This window comes from Urocampus carinirostris, chromosome 8, assembly GCF_059441175.1.
Source record: "Urocampus carinirostris isolate Australia breed hairy pipefish chromosome 8, RoL_Ucar_1.0, whole genome shotgun sequence".
In the NCBI taxonomy this organism is placed as follows: Eukaryota; Metazoa; Chordata; class Actinopteri; order Syngnathiformes; family Syngnathidae; genus Urocampus; species Urocampus carinirostris.
The window spans coordinates 26,949,797-26,970,475 of record NC_142356.1 but is presented as its reverse complement, the minus strand read 5'-3'; the positions used below and the strand labels follow the sequence as shown (position 1 = coordinate 26,970,475).

At 38.8% G+C, this 20,679-nt stretch overlaps 1 protein-coding gene across 1 annotated transcript; it reads right to left on the bottom strand.

Annotated features, from left to right (window-relative positions):
• Positions 1–7,221: 7,221 nt before the first annotated feature.
• Positions 7,222–8,294, bottom strand: ier2b (immediate early response 2b). Its single transcript, XM_088342171.1, has one exon. It carries the CDS (start codon positions 8,135–8,137, stop codon positions 7,601–7,603), a length of 537 nt encoding a protein of 178 aa, XP_088198297.1. The 5' UTR covers positions 8,138–8,294; the 3' UTR covers positions 7,222–7,600.
• Positions 8,295–20,679: the final 12,385 nt, after the last annotated feature.

Genomic DNA, 20,679 nt, shown 5'->3' with positions numbered 1-20,679 from the left:
TATCCTCTATCCCGGTATCGTTTTTTTTCGTTGCAAACAAAGCGAGCGGTTGTGCACATGCATCTGCCGCCTCGAATTCCATGTGGTAGTTTGTGTAGTGAAAGGAAGTCCGTCTCTTTTTAGGGAACCGGCTTTTTCGGCTCAACTCATTAAAGAGAGCCGGCTCTCAAACGGCTCACTTGCTTTGGTGCATCATATTACAAATTATTATGTTGTATAAAGAAGTTAAGAAAAAAAGAAAGTATAAAAGGAGAAAATGAAGAAGACAGGTTTGTGGTTATCCTTTTAATGAGTATATTACCAACAATAATTTAATGCAGAAAATGAATAAATAATTTGAATAAGAAAATGTATTATTCTACTTAATTATATTTGCATGTATTTTTTCCTGTACAGTGAACGTCCAAGCTACTTCATTTTTAACTTTTTTTATAATAAACCTCATTCATGTTGAGCAACTCAGTATCTCACAACAAAATGTTGATATAAATATATATCATATAACGAAACACATGTACAATATAACATGTTAAACTACATAAATAAACATGTTTGAAAAAAAAATATGGTGTAGTATTATTTTGTATTTTGTAAGGGAAAATACAACATTTTGTAAGGGCATGAAGCCCTAGAGGTTGACAGGTGTGCCTTAACCGCTAGGGGCACTATTTTCCGTGGTGTGTCTTGGTGGCACTCATCCCGCTCCAGGTCTCAAACCAGGGACCTTTTGCATGTTAGCCAAATGTGCTGACCACTGCACTACAGAAACACAATACTTTTGGATGAACATTTAATAAAGACTTAAAAGAGAACAACATGATCAAAAGAATTATGATATATAGACAAAAATAGGTAGTGCTTGGAGACTGGCCTAAAGTTGTAAGTGTATGAGAATAATAGTCAAGTCTTATTTGTATAGCCCTTCATGACAAAGAGTCTCAAACGGGTGCACAGACAGATGATTGCAAACCACAGACTATTATTACACCATCCCCTGGTCTAAAACCTACATGAGGGCAAGGAAAAACTCAAAAACCTCAATATGAGGAAAATGAAGAGACGCTGAAAGGGACCGCACATGAGGTAATCCTCCTTCTAGGACAGGGGTCGGGAACCTATGGCTCGCGAGCCATCTATGGCTCTTTCTATGAGTACCTGTGGCTCGGAGACAAATTTGATTGCATGCAAATTTTCTCCATCTCGTCCAAAACGTCCTGTTCAAAGACTCACAAAGCCAAACCAAAGCTGACGCTATCACTGTGCTTGGCAGTATATATAGGGCACGTTTTTCACTACAATTTACAGTCAAGGTGTTGCACGAAAAAAAATAAAATAAATAAATAAACTCGTTCTGGCTGTACATCGCTAAAGAATCCGTTATATAAAACCTCACTATATTATCTGTCTTCAGTGTTCAGATACCTTATGATGAATCCACAGAACACTGTAAATACGCCAAAACACCGGAAGAGAACTTAAAGTTTTTTGATTGGGTGAGTGGGAGGGATGGGTGGAGCTATGCAAAAAGTGCAAGCACTCCCTCCCATCTCTCGCCCTACGCCGTCTGCACCATAGATAAGCACATCAGGCTCCCTGTTTGCAGAATGTTGTGACGTTTTTACAAAATAACTGCTTACATCTGGTTTTGAAACCAATATGTATGAAAAAAGAAGGGTGAAAATGAGTTTAACCGATCTTGAGTAATTGCAAGAAAGACACAAGTTTAAAGTGGTATGTTTGTTGATTTTGGGACACGGGCTCTGGCATTATTCTCTTTTCATAATTTTTATCAAATCATCAAAAATAAATGTGCTGAAGACTAAGCTTTTGTCTGGGGCGCGGGTTTAGCAATTTGGTAAATTTGTCTCATAATATATGGTTGTGGCTCTTTCCCAAAATAAAATTAATATATTTTGCTTTTATGGCTCTTTGAGTCAAAAAGGTTCCCGACCCCTGTTCTAGGATGACCAGGCTGTTGCAAAAACAAATGATACACAGCTATTGTCAACGTGAAATATAGGTCATTCATAAGCTATAGAATATAAGTGTGTTTTAATCCTAGATTTAAACAGTTCCACGGAGGTTCAGATCGAATCTTAGTGGGCGGAGTATGCAATGAATGCTAACATTTAGCAGGTTTATAATCCCAAAACAACTCAATATACCGGGTACATAGACAAGATATGCATATTTTTTACTGTGCACTTGTTAAGGGTGGTGATGGCCCAGAGCATGAACCATTCTTTGGGCCTGTTTGTCCTTTTTTTAAGGTAGGGGTCGGCAAACACCAGTTTTCAGATCGGGTCTGTTTTGTGTTCTGTTTCGGATGTATATCTATGTGGTTGTTTACCTATTTATTTAGTTATTGTTTATTTTTCACCATCCTCACCAACATATTATTCACCTCATAGTTTTTTGTTAATAATTATAAAAATTGCTTGAATTAACTGATTTTTTTCCCATTTTCTTGGGTTTTGGGTTGTGCTTGGAGCAGGCCTTTTCTTACTTTCAACATTTTCATGCTATACTAAGAAACATAACTCAAGAAAACCGCGGGAAGGAGCACAACATTCCAGCAATCCTACTCACCAACCATTTTTCCTACCTAATGTGTTTTGCCCCGAACAGCTTTGCTAGACCTAAGATGAAAGCAGATAAGTGCAGTGGAAAGTTACACATAAGGGCTCTTTGAACTTGTTAATCGTTACCACTTACTTAATAGAGAAAATATCTTTTTATGGACACCTGAAACAACAAAACCCTTTCTATGATGGCATCAACTTCGAGTATTGATTGTTTTGGGATAAGCACCAAGAAGATTTCAGATATGTCTCCATGGTTCAGAACGTTCCGTGCTGGTTCTTTTCCTCTGCTGGAGAGGCGTCCATCTTCGTGCTGCCCTAACTTCCTTCCTGCTTTTCTATTTTTAGCCTGCGTTAGTCTTCACCGCAGCGCCCGGTGTGCACTCTCTGCATCTGCATTACAGGACTCTTTGAGCATGCTTAGCACGCAGGACGACGTCTGGCCAGATAAATGAACCAAGGGCAATTTTGATTGGGGTTTAAGATTAGTTCAGATATTGTAAAAATATATTTTATGATATTGAGAGATTCCGGATTGTTATTGAAGGATAAACGTTATTTGCTTCCAACTTTGCATGAGTCTTAATCTAGCGTCCAGTTAGGTCAGGGGTGTCAGAACGGCGGCCCACGGGCCGTATCAGGCCCACTAAGGGATTCAATCCGGATCGCGAGACAACGCTCAGAGAAGCGCAAGAGGAAAAACAAGCTGCAGGTTGAAATATGTGCACTAGATGTTTCCTCCATTTTTCTCTCACTCTCTGTCTCTCTCTTTCATGTTCTGTGTTTTTTCTCTTTCTTTGTTTCTCTTTCTCTCTTTCTCTCTGTGTCTTTTTACCTTCTGTTGTTCTCTTTTCCATTTTTCATTATTTCTCTCTCTTTTCTCTCTTTCTCTTGCTTTCCCCTTCTCTCTTTCTCCCCTTCTTTTTTTCTTTCTTCTTTACTCTCCTCTCTTTCTCTCTTTGGATTTATTTCTTTCTCTCTCTTTCTTCCCCCCTCTCTCACTATTTTTCTTTTTATCCCTTTTGTTTCTCACGTTCTGTCTCTCTCTTTTCTCTCTCTCTCTTTCTCCCTTTCTCCCTTTCTCTCTTTCTTTGTCCCATCCTTTCTTTTTTATCTCCCTCTCTTTCTCTTATTTCTTTCTCTCTCTTTTTATTTCTCTTTAATCTACTAATCCGGCCCCAGAGAGAATGTTTGTTCTATTAAGTGGCCCCCGAGTTACAATGAGTTTGACACCCCTGAGTTAGGTCTTTAATTCATTTTCTACCAACCCAACAACACAAAGCATATGCCATACAAGTCCAATATTGTAGTATATCCTTTTCATCAGTCTATTCTTTTTTTTTTTTTATATATTGTTGGTTTTTCTGCATGCCTGACGTCCAGAAATCAAACCAGATTTCGATGTGTTGCCAAGCTGATGTCATTCGCTGGCATCTGGTTTTAAAAAACTATGTTTTACAGTTAAACAGAGTCTTTAAGTTAAGGCGCATAGAAAACATATTTTGAACCCATGACCTCAGAACTGTGCCGCACATGCGCTAACTGCCGCGCCACCCCAGTTTTGTATGTATATGTATATATGCCTTGCTGTTGTGGTGCCTAACTTGTTTGGGTGTTTGGGCATTTCGGTTGGCCAAGGTCCCAAAATTTTTGTGTGTGTTTTTTGCGATTTTTTTTCCCCCTTTTATTTTCTTTGTTATTGTATGTGTTTGTCTTGCTGTCGGTCACCCCTTTTGAGGGATATGACAAAGGTATAATCCACATTCACGCTGAACTGGATGATGAGGTTTTTATTATTTCAGTTTCTGCAAATGGATGAGTCACAACATTAGCTTTACTGCTGGCTTTGATCTCTTTGATCTCTTTGATCTCTTTGATCTCATTGCAGTTCTCTCTGGTAAGACTGCCAACAAAGCATATCAAAGAGCTTTCTTTATACTTTACATGGAATACATTTTAGAATATCACAATACATTTTTACATCTTTACATTTTAACAAGATACTTTTAACAAGAGATCGTATAGTGGATTTTTAACGTTTACAATGGTAAGGCACATTTTTTGGTGCTCCGCAAAAGAAGTTAATTTTAAACATTATAACCCCAGCTGACAAATCTCTCAACATGCACAGTAATGTGATTGATATTGTCAAGCTGTTTAGGTTTATTTTCGTTTTGTTTCTGTTTTACTAAATATTAATTCCCCTTGTAGAGATCAAAGAGATCAAAGCCAGCAGAAAAGCTAATGTTGTGACTCATCCATTTGCAGGTAAATTGTACCCGTTTTTATACTCATTATTGTTTTTATTTCTATTTTCTCATATACATTAAAAAGGATGATGTTGGTTAAAATTCAGACTAAAGAAATATATATATACAGAGAGAGAGAGAAAGAAAGAGAGAGAGAGAGAGAGAGAGAGAGAGAGAGAGAGAGAGAGAGAGAGAGAGAGAGAGAGAGAGAGAGAGAGAGAGAGAGAGAGAGAGAGCATATCCCCTAGTGGGAAGTGGTTAGAGCCAAGAACACATTCACATTTTTGACTCTCTCTGGGAAATTGATACAGAGGAGGGGATTCCCACCCCCCTCGCACAACCCAACTAATGTGTTGCAAAATTTCATTGGGAGTCAATAGTTGACCAAAGTCCTCAATTCTAACACCTAATGCCAAGCAAGGGAGGCAATGAGTCGCATATGTTATAAGCCTTGGGTATGACCCAACCAGGGCTTGAACCTGCAATTACTCAGTCTCAGGGAGGGCACCTTACCCCCAAGGCCACAAAGCTGGTTTAAACAGTAAGAACTTTTTGATTTGAGAAAGTTCGCTATTTCAGTGGTGACATACTTTTTGTTTTATTGCAGAAAGTTGTTCTAGTTTTCATACCTGATGTGATAAAATTGCTGAAATTTGAAGAAACTTTGTTGTTTTAAGTGGCTACTGATGCCTAAATAATGAGTTGTCATTGTTACATAAAATTACCTTTGTTATGGAGATAAATACCTGCAAATCTCAAAAAAACATTTGTCTTGCTTTAAATTTGTTTATTTTATGGCAATTTACCATTCCACTGATTCTTAAAAGAAGCAGAAATACTTGTATTGGTACTTGTTCATCGTATGTTAATATTAGTGATCTTGCTAGTACAACACAAATTGAAGTTTCAACATTTGTTTGTGGTTTGGCATTAGCTTCATGCTAATGTTTTGAATTGTAGTCAAATGTGTAGGGCAGGGGTTAGCAATATGTGGCTCTAGAGCCGCATGTGGCTCTTAAGCACTGATCTAGTGGCCCCCTGGAGCTGATTTTGAAATATTTGAGAATATGACGTAGGGAAATATATATTACATATTGATGGTATTTTGGGGAAGGACCGACATTCTTAACCTTTCCAATGCTTTAAATGTTTTTTGAATAAATATGTAATATTAAATGAAACAATTAATGTATGAACTACCTTTTCATATTTAGTTTAAAACTGGTTTGGGGTTAGTTGTCTCTTTCAAAATGTTGAGGTGCTGAACCCAAATCTAGGCACTAATTCACCAGGATGCTATACTGACTTTTATTTTATACTAATAATTCCAAATATAAGAACGGCTCTCTTTTATCCCCCCAAGCAAGTGTACCTTAATGATTGCTTGGTTAGCGAGTGGGCGTCGGATCACGCCGTGGATGTGATTCATAATTCTGTTGTAATCCACAGGAAGTGTTTGTGACCGCATGTGTGTGTGTGTGAGCGATTAGTCAAGGCCTTCTGGTGGCAAACGCTTGAGGATTGACCCACATCGCTGACTTCCTGTTTGCTTGACAATCACCACTACAGAGGCACTTATTTGTACACTTAAAGGGACAGTGGCTATTATTTAGTGCCTCTGATTAGGAAATAAAAAAATTCAAAGAAAACAATATTGATTTACATAGTAAGCAACATAAGATGGGAGCTCGAGTGAGCTGACATATTTGTTGACCGTCTTGCTAAGGTTATAGCTTTAAAAAACTCATTTTTTGTTGTTTTCTCTCAATTCTTATTTTCATCTTTCTTTCCTTTTCATCATTTTCTGTTTCCCGTTTCTTTTCTTTCCTTCTTATCCCTTATTTGTCGTCTTATTTATTTTCACCTTTTTTAGTCACTTTTTATTTTTTATCGCCATTTATTTTTATCTTGTATTTTTTATTCTTCATTTTCCCTTTTTTCTTTCCTTTGTTTTCTCTTTTACTTTCTTTCTCTGGCTTCCTTCTTCCTTTGCTTTATTCGTTTTTCTTTTGTAAAGTTTTCCATTTTTCTACCCTTCTTTATTTTAAATATTTTTACTTCCCTTTTTCCCATTTCCCTCATATCATTTTAACTACTTGAATATTTTTTATCTTTTACCCTCTTTTTGTTTTTGCCTTTTTTTGTTGTTGTTCCGTTTCAGTTTGACCCCCCTTTCTTTTTCTTATATTTTCTCTTGGATTACTTTCTCATGTTTTTTTTCTCCTCGCTTAGATTTCACTTTTTTGTAAAGGTCTGGCAAAAATGGAAATTAAATGTAGCAATTCGGTCACTTTGAGTCGCCAAAGTTTGTACTCTTCCTCGCTCTTTGTAGCATTCGTTTCTGGTTGCACGGCAAGAAACTCAGAAATCTAGTGGTCATATATTACACATTGTACCTTTAAGTCATTTATTATCAACACCAGAAAAAAGCAGCTTTACATGTGAGGTATATGACGTCATATTCACATTCAGTGGATTGATTTAATAGTTTAAAAAAAGCACAACAAGCCTCTTTCTTCTTTTAGTAGCACCATATTGTCCATTATCAGCAGCACTGTGCATGCGAGTGTGTGATAAACACCTCACGTCTTCCGCCATGAGTCACTTCGTATCCTGGCGGATCCACCGTGCGTGACTCAACCAACTGGGTCCACATTCTCACCGAGTGGGATCCATCCCGTCCCGGGATCGTCGATGTGGCCTCATGGCCGTTCACGAGTGTGGGGTAAACAATGCTCCAAGTCCCGTGGAGCTCTTCGTGTTTCCCTCTCAGCAAGCCGGGATGACCCGGTTCAGGGAGAGCGAGGTTAAAGACTCGACTGGCCCCATTCGGCAGCTAGCCAGCGGCGGTGGTAGTGGTGGGGGTAGTGGCGGAGCAGCGTGCCGCTCTTCCCCGGGTTCTAGCCTCGCCCGCTTGCTTGGGAGGAAGTGGGGCGCCGCCGACGCCTTGCCCCGCCGCTTCCTGGAGCGCCTCGTCGGGCTCCGGTTCTCTTTGTCCTCAGCGGGCTCCCCCTCCTTCTCCTCCCGGAGCGCACCTCCCCCAACCGCCGGGCTTAATTCTGTTTCCTCCCGGTCGGTCTCCTCTGGGTCCTCTTCCGGGCTGGCGTCCATGGGCTCGACCGGTGGCGTCGAAGAATGGTAGATGTCCCGGGCGGAGCGCATGACCAGAGAAAGGAGGAGGCTCCGGTGGAGTCTCAGGCCACCTCTCTGACTCCGGGACGCGTAGAGCTTGCTTATGGACACGGCAAGGATCCGCCGGGCCTCCTCGTTCACCTCCATTGTTGTCTCCGTCACTGTGTCACTCATTGTTTTCTTCAGTTTCTTCTGTGTGTATTTAACTCGCCAACAACAACACTCAAAATAGACTTCACAAAAGTTTCTCTTCGAAACTCTTGTTTGTTATTTTTTTGTGAAAGAGGTTGTATATAAGTTCACAGCCACGCGGAGATTTGAGAGCGTGAGAGACAGGGAGGCTATTTATCTCCTCTCTGACGTCACAGCGAATTCCTCAGCCGGTGACACAAGCACCGCCCACACCAGCCACGCACACGGACGCGCGCACTTGAAAACCGCACGCGCGCGTGCTGGCGCCATCTGTTTCGTCTAGCCCGTTTTCTCACCCTTCTCGACTTTAGTTTCTCTTCCGCATTGCGTAAAACATTATCGTCCTGAAATATATTTAAATGATAAATACGTGGTTTTCTAAACAGGTACGTGAAGGAATTCGAGGGGATAATTGACATTTTGAAATTAATTCAAAAATAGCATTTTTAGACTTGTGTATTTTTCACTGAGCTTTTTTCCAAATTGTTAACAGTTTTATATTCTGTTTTCCGCGACTTTTGGTGTCATGAGATGCACTTCTAAATAAAATTTAAAAATAAATAAATAAAATTATCATATCAAAAGAAAGAAAAGGGGAAAAACAAGTACTGTACATGATTTAATCATTTATTCTCATGACCTTTTAACTTTCTTGTCCCGTTTGCGAAACTTTTGCTAATATTATAATAGGTATAATAGTATTATAATACGGTCATAATAGTACCATATTTTAATGATTATCTAACATCATAATAATGGCGACAACTCTAGTCAAGTCATGTTTATTTGTATAGCCCTTAATCACAAAGAGAATCAAAGGGCTGCACAAATCAAAGACTATTGCAAACTAGTTTAGTCAAGTCAAGTCATTTTTATTTGCATAGCCCTTAATCACAAAGAGTCTCAAAGGGCTTCAAAGGTTATTACACAGACTATATTTTCAGACTATTATTACACCTACAAACTACAGATTATTATGACACCATCCCCCTATCTTAGATCTTCGTGAGGGCAAATAATACATATATTATCAACATAGAATATAGGTTATTCATATGCTATAGAATAGAAGCTTGGATTTAAACATTTCCAATGAGGTTGCAGATCAAATATCAGGCGGAAGAGCATTCCGGGGCCCGGATGGAGAACACTCTCGAACCTGCGGATCTCTTCTTGGCTCTTGGGATCACTAGTAGACCAGCGTCTTCAGAGCAAAGGCTCCAAACCGGAACATAGGAGGAAATTATATCTGAAAGATATGAGGGAGCAAGTCCATGCATGATTTTGTATAATACCAACAGAACCTTAAAATCACATCTTAAGCTAACAGGGAGCCAATGCAGGTTAGCTAAAATCGGGGAAATGTGATCAAACTTATCTTAGTTAAAAGCCTCGCTCCAGCATTTTGTACCAGCTGAAAGCTCTCGATTTTGGACTTTGGGAGACCGGAGAGTAGTGCATTACAGTTATCGAGACGAGAGGTAACAAACGCGTGAATTATAATCTCAACATCCGACTGAGAAAGCATAAGGCAAATTTTAGCAATGTTGCGAAGATGGAAAAAAGCTGTTCTAGTAATATTCTTAACTTGTGTTTGAAAGGACAGATCAGGGTCAAATATGACACCCATCTAGGAATGAATAATTGGACAATTTTTAGTATTATTATATAAAAAGAAGAACAATGCTTTTGTGATGTTAATTTCAAACAAAAATACTTAAAACTAGCAGAACAAATCTGACATGAACATTTTTTAGATCATATTGTTTTTTTGTATTAGTTTACATAAAACAAGCTTATTAATATGTTGGGAAAGAAGACAAACAAGAAATGGAAAAAAACAGAAATGGGCAAAATTAAGACAAATAATAAATATAATATGTTGTGCTAGCAATATTGGAACAAAAATATTTAAAACAGGCAAAATTATCCGACATAACATATTTTTACTTTACGAAAAAAACTAAGATTATCAATTAATTAATATACAGTATATATATTTTTTAAAACATGAAAATATTCAGCAAAGGGCATGATTTTTTACTATACTGTTATTAATTGTGTACACAACATCTAGATTCTTCTTCTATAACATGAGGAGTTTAATTCATTATTGTTATTATTATTATTATTATTATTATTATTATCTCTCATCTCATCAGCCGTACCGCTTATCCCCATTAGGGTCGCGGGGGGGATGGAGCCCATCCCAGCCATCTCCAGGCAGTGGGCAGGGGACACCCTGAACTGGTTGCCAGCCAATCGCAGGGCACACAGGGACAGACAACTCGCTCGCTCATTCACACCTAGGGACAATTTGGACCGGCCAATTCACCTGAAATGCATGTTTTTGGAATGTGGGAGGAAACCGGAGTGCCCGGAGGAAACCCATGCAAGCACGGGGAGAACATACAAACTCCGCACAGGAAGTCTGGAGCTGGATTTGAACCCACGACAGGTTCCCATGACATGAACTGTGCCGCACAAGCGCTAACCACTGCGCCGCCGTGCTGCCCTATTATTATTATTATTATTATTATTATTATTATTATTATTATTATTATTATTATTATTATTATTATTATTATTATTACTATTATTATTACTATCATATTTATGAAGTTTCCATATCTGTTTCGATGAAATTACGTGTTTAATTAATGCCTCCATTGCATTTTTGAATCAAACCATTAGAGACTGAGGTGGAATACTTTTGATCTTACAGGAAATTTGTGAGGGATCCAAGTGTAAACATTGAGGAGAAATAGTTTCTACGAATGAGGTCACATGTTTATGTTCTGGTAATTTGACAGCTCTGAGAATTTGCGTGTGGGTGAGGAAGTGAGAAAGGAAAAGAAAAGTAAAGAAAAGAAAAGAGAGGTCTCAAATTTCACAGCAGTTTCCGTCTCTTGCGCGCGTTCACGTATGACTCACGTCACTCCCTTACCATATATGGCCTATCCGGTTGTAATGTCCCCTGGTGGTTGTGGAAAGGGGGAGGGGGAATTCGCGCAGTGGAAAACCGTGACGTCACCGCCCCTCCCTCCTGTGTTTCTCTCTGTCATTCTCTCACTTCCTCCTCCCTCACCAGCTGCGCCGACGTCACCTGGTTACCATATATGGAGTGTTGGCTGGCGTAAACAAGGTTACCCGGGTTACCGAGGTTACGGAGCGACAGGTCAAAAGGCACGTCACAGCGCATTCATGATCCGTCGGAAATATTTGTGTTCCTTACATAAAGTTAGGTTTAGCCAAGTTCCACTTGCGGTGAATCATTTTTTTGCATATAAAAGCGAAATACAACAAAAGTTATTCAATTGGCCTAACAATTATAATTGCTTTATTGTCATTGATAGTAACGTAGTGGACATTAAAGGGGGAGTGTGTAATATTTAGAGTCTCCTAATGGTACAAAAAAACCTTCATTCAGTAAAAAAAAAAAACACATTGATTTGAATACCAGGGAAAAAAATATATGAACTAACATACCAATGTTAATTTTAGCATTCATGGGTCGAGATTTCTATTTATTTATTTTAGGGAATTCATACCTAGAGTTGCTGCCATGTTTGTCCGCCCTCTTGCTGCTATGCTATGCTAATTTAGCACATGTTTTCGTTTTGCATTAGACAATTCAATGCCATCTAGTGGTCAAATATTACAGAATGTACTAAATTAATGTAACTACAACGAGATTAGACATGGCACTCCAGGAGAAACATGTATTAAAGACTTAAAGAGAACAATAACATACATGTTAACTTACCGTATACGTTTCCCAGTATTTTTTTACATTTTTTGATCATTACGTATTTCATTCAACATTTTTTGGGAGTTTATTTTTATTTTTTTTAACTCATTTTTATTAGACCAATCTCGTCATGCCCAATTCGGCTCTAATTTCTAATCTGCTACGTACAATAAGTGACACTAAATTTACTTCAGGTGGGGAAAGAAGTAAAAAAGATGTTGAAGAAATTGTTTGTATTGTTTATTTGGTAATTAAAATAACTTGTTTACACAAATTATCTTTATAGTCTGTCTTGCTGTGAGTAAATAGGTGTGCGTTGTGTTTGTATAATTTATTATATTATGATATTCCAATCATTGATAAGGGGGAGCAATTAGCTTAAGTTGACAGGCATGCTATAAGATAAAAACATTGTTGAGATAAATATGTATTTTCTTTATCTACTTGGGGGTGGGGGCAAATTTTAGTTTTCTATGTGTGTTTATACATTCATCATTCAAAAACTATTCAAGATTTAAACTCAAATGTCTACAAACGGTATTGATAACCTGTCCCACAAATTAAATGCATTACACAACTGATTTTGGGATCAAACAAAAAAATGTTTGAGCAATACGAGAGCTTTGGGGGAAAGTGTGTATTATTTGACTACTAAATGTCACTGTATTGTGTAGTGCAACTGAAAACAATTGCTAAAAAGCACAAGGAAGAATACAAACTATGAAGATTCAAATTGACCAAGCCACACTATTTTTTTCCTCTCTTTTTTTGCATAACCTTTTGCGTGGGTTTGATTTTTTGGCGTCTCTCTTTAGGTAAGTGCATGTCGTATAAAATAAATGATTTTTTTGGTAAGCTCCGAGTATTTTAAAAAAATGCGCGTTTATATCATAGTTCATATATTTTTGCTTATTTTTTAAATCAATATTGTTTTTGTTTCAATGGAATTATTTTTTACCAGTTGGGTGCTATAAATTACACACTATCTCTCTGAAGTTGACAAAAGATTGATTTTAGTTTGTCGACTTTGCGTGGTTGATTATATAATGGAGGTTTTCCCCCTGCATTACAGTGTTTATAATTCCTTGTTTAGGTCACAAACCAGTTTCATATAATGACATAATAAGGGACACAAATAGAACAAAATTATAAAACATATCATAACATTTAAAAGCACATGCATGTTTAAATTTGTTTTCTTCCTTTAAAGGTGTCTTGAAGATTTAAGATTGTTTTATGTATTTGTTGACTTAACTGTGGCAGCTGAGTGGTTAGTGCGTATGCGGCTCATGTGTTCAAATCCAGCTACCAGCCTTCCTGTGCGGAGTTCACATGTTCTCCCCTTTCTTGCGTGGGTTTTTCTCCGTGCACTCCAGTTTCCTCCCACATTCCAAATACATGCATGGCAGGTTAATTTGCCAGTCTAAATTTTCCCTAGGTGTGAATGAGCGAGTGTGTTGTCTGTCTATGTGTGCCCTGCGACTGGCTGGCAACCAGTTTAGGGTGTCCCCTGCCAGAATATGCCTGGGATGGGCTCCAACAACTCCGCCACCCTACTGAGGATAAGCGGTGAAGATAATGGATGCATGGGTGACTTCACTGTTAATCGTGGACTAAAATTATGTGTTTCGTTGACTAAATGGTTTAGCTCCGATTGATGTCTGATCATCGTGATGAATTAATAAATGATACAAAACAAAAGTAAAACAAAATCGGAGCGTTTTCTACTTTCAGTGCAAGTACAAACAAAAAAAAGATTCAAATGTATACAAGGATAAAAACGTAAAAAACAATATAATAATGATATGTTACAAATGGGCAGCATGGCGGGGCAGTGGTTAGCGCGTGTGCGGCACAGGTCATGAGATTCAACCTTCCTGTGCGGAGTTTGCATGTTCTCCCCGTGCTTATGTGGGTTTCCCCTGGCACTCCCGTTTCCTCCCATTTTCCAAAAACATGCATGTCAGGCTAATTGGCCGGTCAAAATTGTCCCTAGGTATGAATGAGTGAGTGAGTTGTCTGTCTCTGTGTGCCCTGCGACTGGCTGGCAACCATTCCAGGGTGTCCCCTGCCCATTGCCTGAAGACAGCTGGGATGGGCTCCAGCACCCCAGCGACCCTACAGAGGATAAGCGGTGCAGATAATGGATGGATATGTTACAAATATTGTATGTGCATATTTACAGTGGCAGCTGTACACTACATTGTGCTCATGGTCGCTGTAGATGCTCTTTTACTCTGTTTGAAATTCTCTCCTGAAACTTCCAAAACCAATAGGTGCATTTTGCAAATGCAAAAACCCCGTAAAAAGTGATGAATGAAATGTGTGTGTTTTTTTTTTATTGTACGGCTTTGTGTATATCCGTCAAACATTATAACGGGTAAACTTTGGCATCAATCGATGTTTTTCAACATGGCCTTTAAACAAAACATGTTTCTGTGTATTGTTTATTGGTTTCCAGAGAGCTGCTGCTGTCACTTACATCATTGCACTTGGGTATGCTTGGTATCCAGCCGCACCGCTACAAAAATAGACACGCTAATATGTGACACGTGTTATATAAACTCAGCAGTGCCATTTGTACTGTCACCAAAAGCTGGGCAATTTTATATTTTTATTGCAACATTTCAGAGACATGCGACCTCCAAATTCATGGTTTGGTACAACTAATTGTCAGAGTATGTTTAGGAATGTTAAATCGTAGGTCCTTGTTGTACTGGAACTGTTGACACCTTTTCCATACTGTATAATTATAATTCAACGACTTTAAATGAGGCTGCACGGCGGCGCAGTGGTTAGCACGTTTGTGGCACAGTTCTTGGGTCATGAGATTGAACCTCCTGTGTTGAGTTTGCATGTTCTCCCCGTGCCTGCGTGGGTTTCCTCCGGGCACTCCAGTTTCCTCCCACATTCCAAAAACATGCATGTCAGGTTAGTTGGCCGGTCCAAATTGTCCCTAGGTGTGAATGGGCGAGTGAATTGTCTGTCCCTGTGTGCCCTGCCACTGTCTGGCAACCAGTTCAGGGTGTCTCCTGCCCACTGCCCGAAGATAACTGGGATGGGCTCCAGCACCCCCACGACCCTACTGAGGATAAGCGGTGCAGATAATGGATGGTTCGATGGACTTTAAATGACTTTTGTTCATTTTGTCATTTATGTTTTTTCACCCGGAATTCCTTTCCTTTCTATTTTAATTTTTACTATCTTTAGAAACATAAATTACTGTATGTTTTGGAGGGGTCTTGTTAGCATGGCAATTGTTTCAAATATTACTTTTGAATGCATTGCTCATAATCATTTTCAATTTTTGTAGATTGTTTTGTCAGTTAATATCTTGTGCTAGTCTTTTAATGTTATTTTATAAATCATGTATATCTAAATTCTTGTTTACTGTATTTTTGGATGTTGAATATCTCCACTTATACATACCCTACTGGTGCTTATTTAAAATTGGTCTGTCAAACAGCAAATGTTTGGGAATTTCTAACTAAATATAAATCTTCTGACATTTTGAGTCCAATGCCCATTTTTGGAGGCCAGAGTTCAGTGCAAATTTGATGAAGCCCCATTCAAATGAGATGCTGCACACTGAAGGTATCAGTTGCCAACAGATGGAGAGTTAGCCTCATGTGCAAATGTTTGTAATTCCAGTTTTCTTTAAAAAACGCTTCTTTTAAATGGACATCTTTTTATACACAGTTTCACTTGATGTTTGTGGCTTGCTAATTAAAAAAATATGTTGCTATATATTTATGTTTCATTTTACTGTGCTTTTTAGTGTTTGCATTGTGAAAATGTTTAATTGTCGTATTTGTAGTTGTCCTTCCTTGCCTTCAGTGTATTCATTTCATTATTCTATGATAGTTAAAAGAAATATACTGTCACGGTTGCCATGGCGTCCAATTGGCCCTGCTCGTGTGGCGCCAGCTGCGGCAAGTTGACGGACTGGCTTCCCTTCTATTTAAGCTTTGTGCTTTCACTCACTTTGTCAGTCCGCCAGCGAACCTCTGCACCCGCGAGACGTGGGTTTTGACTCTGTCCGGTTTCCTGCTTGTGTTTCCTGTCCGGTATTGTTCCCGTCTATTTTGTCCTGTTTAATATCGATCTCAAGTTTCGATCTCGTCTAATTTGTCCTGTTTAATTTCGATCTCCAGTGTCTAGTATTGTTACCGTCTATCTCGTCCTGCTTGTTATCGGACTCCAGTCTCCAGTCTCTAATGCCTGATATCAATCCTATCTGTCCCGTACTGTCCGGTATCGACCCCATCTGTCCGATATCTGCTCGTGAAATTGGTATCGATCTCGTCGGCCTCTGGCTTCCTGTCATTCCACGCCAGATTGCTACCTTATGTCTTCCGCCCAACGATCACCGAATCACTGGCATTTGGGTTAACGTGCATGACTGCCCCATTTCCTGTGAAATAAAGCTTGTGTGAGAAACGTCATGCATCTGGGTTCTCTTCCTGTTCTGGTTCATGACATGTGCACTACCATGCCCTGCGACTGGCTGGCAACCAGTACAGGGTGTTCCCTGCCCACTGCCCAAAGATGGTTTTGACAACCCCTGTGACCCTAGTGAGGATGAACGGTGCAAAAAATGTAATGGATGAATACACTACTACTCAAAGTTTTGGGGTCACCCAGAAAATTTTGTGTTTTCCATGAAAAGGGACACTTTTCATATTATTTTCTTCCTGTTGGCCAGTCTCAGATGTAGTTTTTTCTTTGCCATTCAGCCTTGAAGGCCAGTATCTCGCAGTCGCCTCTTCACTGTAGTTTTGACACCGGTGTTTCACGAGCACTATTTAAACAGGTTCCTGGTTAAGCACCTGTAAGGAGTTTATTTTTCAAACTAGAAAGTCTAACTTTTTCTCTTGCTTGGCTGTGTAGTGGGGCCTCTTTCTACTCCGATTAGTCTGTCTGTGCTGTTTTCTGAAAGGAGTTGTAGTACACACAGTTGTAGGAGATCTTCAGTTTCTTGATAATATTCTTTCATGGAACAGCCATCATTTCTTAGAACAGGAATAGACTGTCGAGTTTCAGATGAGATACCTTAGATACTTGACTCGTCAGTTGTATAGCTTATCCAACCAGGTAAACTGTGTTTAGCTGTGCTAACATAATTGCAGAAGGGTTTTCTAATAATCCAATAGCCTTTGAACGCAACTCATCAAACAAATCAAACACTATCTACTACTAGAACACTGGAGTGCTGATTGCTGGAAATGGGCTTCCACACGCCAGTTCAGGCATTGCATTAAAAAGCAGACATTTGCAAGTAAAATAGTCATTTACTGCATTAACAATGTATCTGGTGTATTTCAGTATAGTTTTGTGGTATACTCACCAGAAAAAAAAAAATTCCGCAGTACTTGGAAATCAACCCTTCATCTCCACACCATGGGGATGCAATGGGAACCACCCAGCTTTTAACAGTATTATATTTTTTTGGCCAGTCGATAGTATGACTACTTTTAAAGTTGTACTTTCCAGTAGAAATATCAATTTTGATTTTTGCATTAGAATTAATGTTTCATTTAATGTTGACATAGCTTTTCTGCAAACATGCTTTCTTCCTTTTGTAAAAACAATAAGCGCTGGTCAGCTTTGCAGAAGCGAGTTGCCGTGACCTCGCTTTGTGTCGGCACACGAATGGTCACTATGGCGACTGTGTGTGTGTGTGTGTGTGTGTGTGTGTGTGTGTGTTTGTGTGTGTGTGTGTGTGTGTGTATGTGTGTGTGTGTGTGTGTGTTGTTGCAATGCCACTGCCAGAGGCCAAATGGTAGGCAAGGAATGTATGTGCTTGTGTGTGTCCTTGGCTGCAAAAGAACACAAGTTCACCGAGTCTGATGGTTCAAATCTCGACTGTTTTGTGATATAACGTTTGGTAGTTTTTTTTTATTTACATGCCAGTAGTGTTCAGCTGTCTTGTTTACAACATGATGACATAATAGTATGTTGTTTTTTTGTGTTTGTGTTTCACAGAGTTGATGGAGTTACTTTAAAATTGTAACCCGATACAGTTACTAGTAGTACCTGTTTAAAGATGTAATCAGTTTCAAAATCCGAATACCTTCCTATTGCAGTGATGTAACTCGGTTATTTTTGGTTACTTTTGGATTGAATTGCAATACCATCCATTATCTGCACAATTTATCCTCAGTAGGATCGCGGGGGTGCTGGAGCTAATTTCTATCTTCGGGCAGTGAGCAGGGGACTATTTGTAACATATCCATCCAATTATCTGCACCGCTTATCCTCAGTAGGGTCGCTGGGGTGCTGGAGCCCATCCCAGCTGTCTTCAGGCAATGGGCAGGGGACACCCTGAACTGGTTGCCAGACAGTCGCAGGGCACACAGGGACAGACAGACTCGCTCGTTCACACCTAGGGAAAATTCGGACCAGTCACTTTACTTGACATGCATGTTTTTGGAATGTGGGAGGAAACTGGAGTGCCCGGAGGATACCCACGCAAGCACGAGGAGACTCCGCACAGGAGGATTTGATCCATGACTTAAGAACTGTGCCGCGGACGCGCTAACCCCTCAGCCGCCGTCACACTCTATTGTAATACCAAATATGCCAGATTAAGAGACTAAATAAACATAATATGAAAGGAAATTATTAAATTTTGTTTAAGATGAATGAACAATGTAACTTTTAAAAAAAGGAAACCAAGGTCAGGCAGTCCCACAAAAAAATTCTGACACTTTAACCACATTGTATAGTTTGTTAAGCAAAAATAAAACTTTCTCGTAACATGGTGGGAAAGATATGCTCTGTTTCAGTATACATTGAGAGGGCATTAAAACCCAATATTGTTCTAAAATCGTGAATTGTTCACTTTCTACATTTCCAACAAACTCTGGGATGTCTTGTGTCCAAGTTCAAGTTTTACTTGTTTAAAGAGGGGGTGCAAAACCTCTTGACAATATTCAGAAGTAAAACATTCTCACAATCAAACAATACAGTGATCGTAGAGTGATTTTTCACAGCAACTAACTGCAAAAGACAAAATACAGATAATTATTCATATATACCAAATGTCCCTGAATGCATAACTACAACGCAACTGTGCTGCACTAAGGAAACTGCAGGCTAACGCCAATTCAACAAAATGAGTGTTATATTGAAGAGTGCTTTTACCTGTATGAGTTGACCGCCTGTAAAATTTGTGCAACAAATACAGACAATAATACCACGCACGCGCCGCACATCTATCTTATAGTGTCAAATTGTCCATCTATTAGTTAATTAGTCTATCGGCACATTATATACATGTAAATATAGTTTTAAATGAAATTGTAGTTCTGCAAAGTGACCTTTCTTGAACTAAACATACCTGTAATTTTCATTCTTTTTTTCTGTAACTGTATCAGAATCTAATTACATTTTAGTATCCTAATTACGTTACGCCATTATTTATATTTAGTTACTCCCCAACCCTGGTGTTTCATTTGTTTTTGTGTTATGTAGTTTGTGTATAAAGCAGCTTACAGAGCAACACGGGTAAGCTAAGCTGCATCAGGATGCTGCTGCCCTTTCACACCAAAAGTAGGTCATCCACACATGGAGCATTTGGAGAGTCCATGAGGGAAGGGTTGCCGATTCTATTTATAAAATGTTCCGTGTTATGTATTTGATTCAAAATGTTTTTTTCCTCTTTTGTTGGTCTTCTCCGTCCTCGGCGGCGTCTGGCGTGACTTTGCTCTGGTGACACAAACGTTGAAAGGCAAACAAAGAAGCCCAAAGATTGTCCAGCCTGAAACAAAGTTTGTTATGCAAGAAGTCATTTGGCGTACACAACTTTAGTTGTCAGGGTTAGAAACATACTTACTGTTTTGGTTTGCGTTTTTTTTTAAGTCATTAATTATGTTTAGGATACATCAATATTGTAATCTGATACGTTTATTCTGTTTTGAACAATGGACAATTGAAAATAAGTTTTCAAAGGATGCCACTTCCTATTTTGACTAATATTGCTTTCTTTTGTCCATAATTTTGACATTGTTGTCGCTATTGGCAACTCATGTTAATGTTCTTTGATATTCCACATCCTTTAGGGCTGATCTGTTTGTTTGTAATCTCAAAAATTTAATAACAAGAGGAAGCCTGGGGAGAGGGGGGCCGGCTGTGGCAGGGGGGAGCACCAGAAACGGGGAAAATTTCTTACCTGAAGGCTTCTCTCCCTGTTTCTCCTATCTAGTTCAAAATCAATTGATGTCTTCTCTCCTTGTTTTGACTGTCTACTAAAGTTTAATCTCATGTCCAGATGATTTTTGTTCAAATCTTGGGTTTAGGAAATCACCGCAGGGAGAGGTGTTTCTCTCATATGTAGATTTTTTTTTCCCCCAAAAGACGTTTTTTGTGCAAGGAACAGCAGCAAAAACAAAATATTAACATATTCAAAGTAAAATAGAGAAGAGGGGGCAAATATTGTTTGATAACACCTGGCCATATTAAAATAACACACTTGTATTGTATTTTGCTTTGAATTCATGTACTCTTTTATATTTTCCTTCCAGTAATTTTCATTATAATGATAACAATAATAAATGAATATTATTATAGAGGCAGTGTTCTAACTGTTATTGATCCTACTGCTATTATTATTATTCGTATTATTCTTATTATTAGTCATATTCATATTATTATTAATATCATAATTATTATGAATCATAGTGGTAGTCGTAATAGTAGTAGCAGTAGTAGAGGTATCATCTCATCTCATCTCATTAGCTGCACCGCTTATCCTCAGTAGGGTCGTGGGAGT

Excerpts from the sequence above, each read along its gene's own strand:
- ier2b (XM_088342171.1), bottom strand. The coding sequence starts at position 8,137 with ATGAGTGACACAGTGACGGAGACAACAATGGAGGTGAACGAGGAGGCC.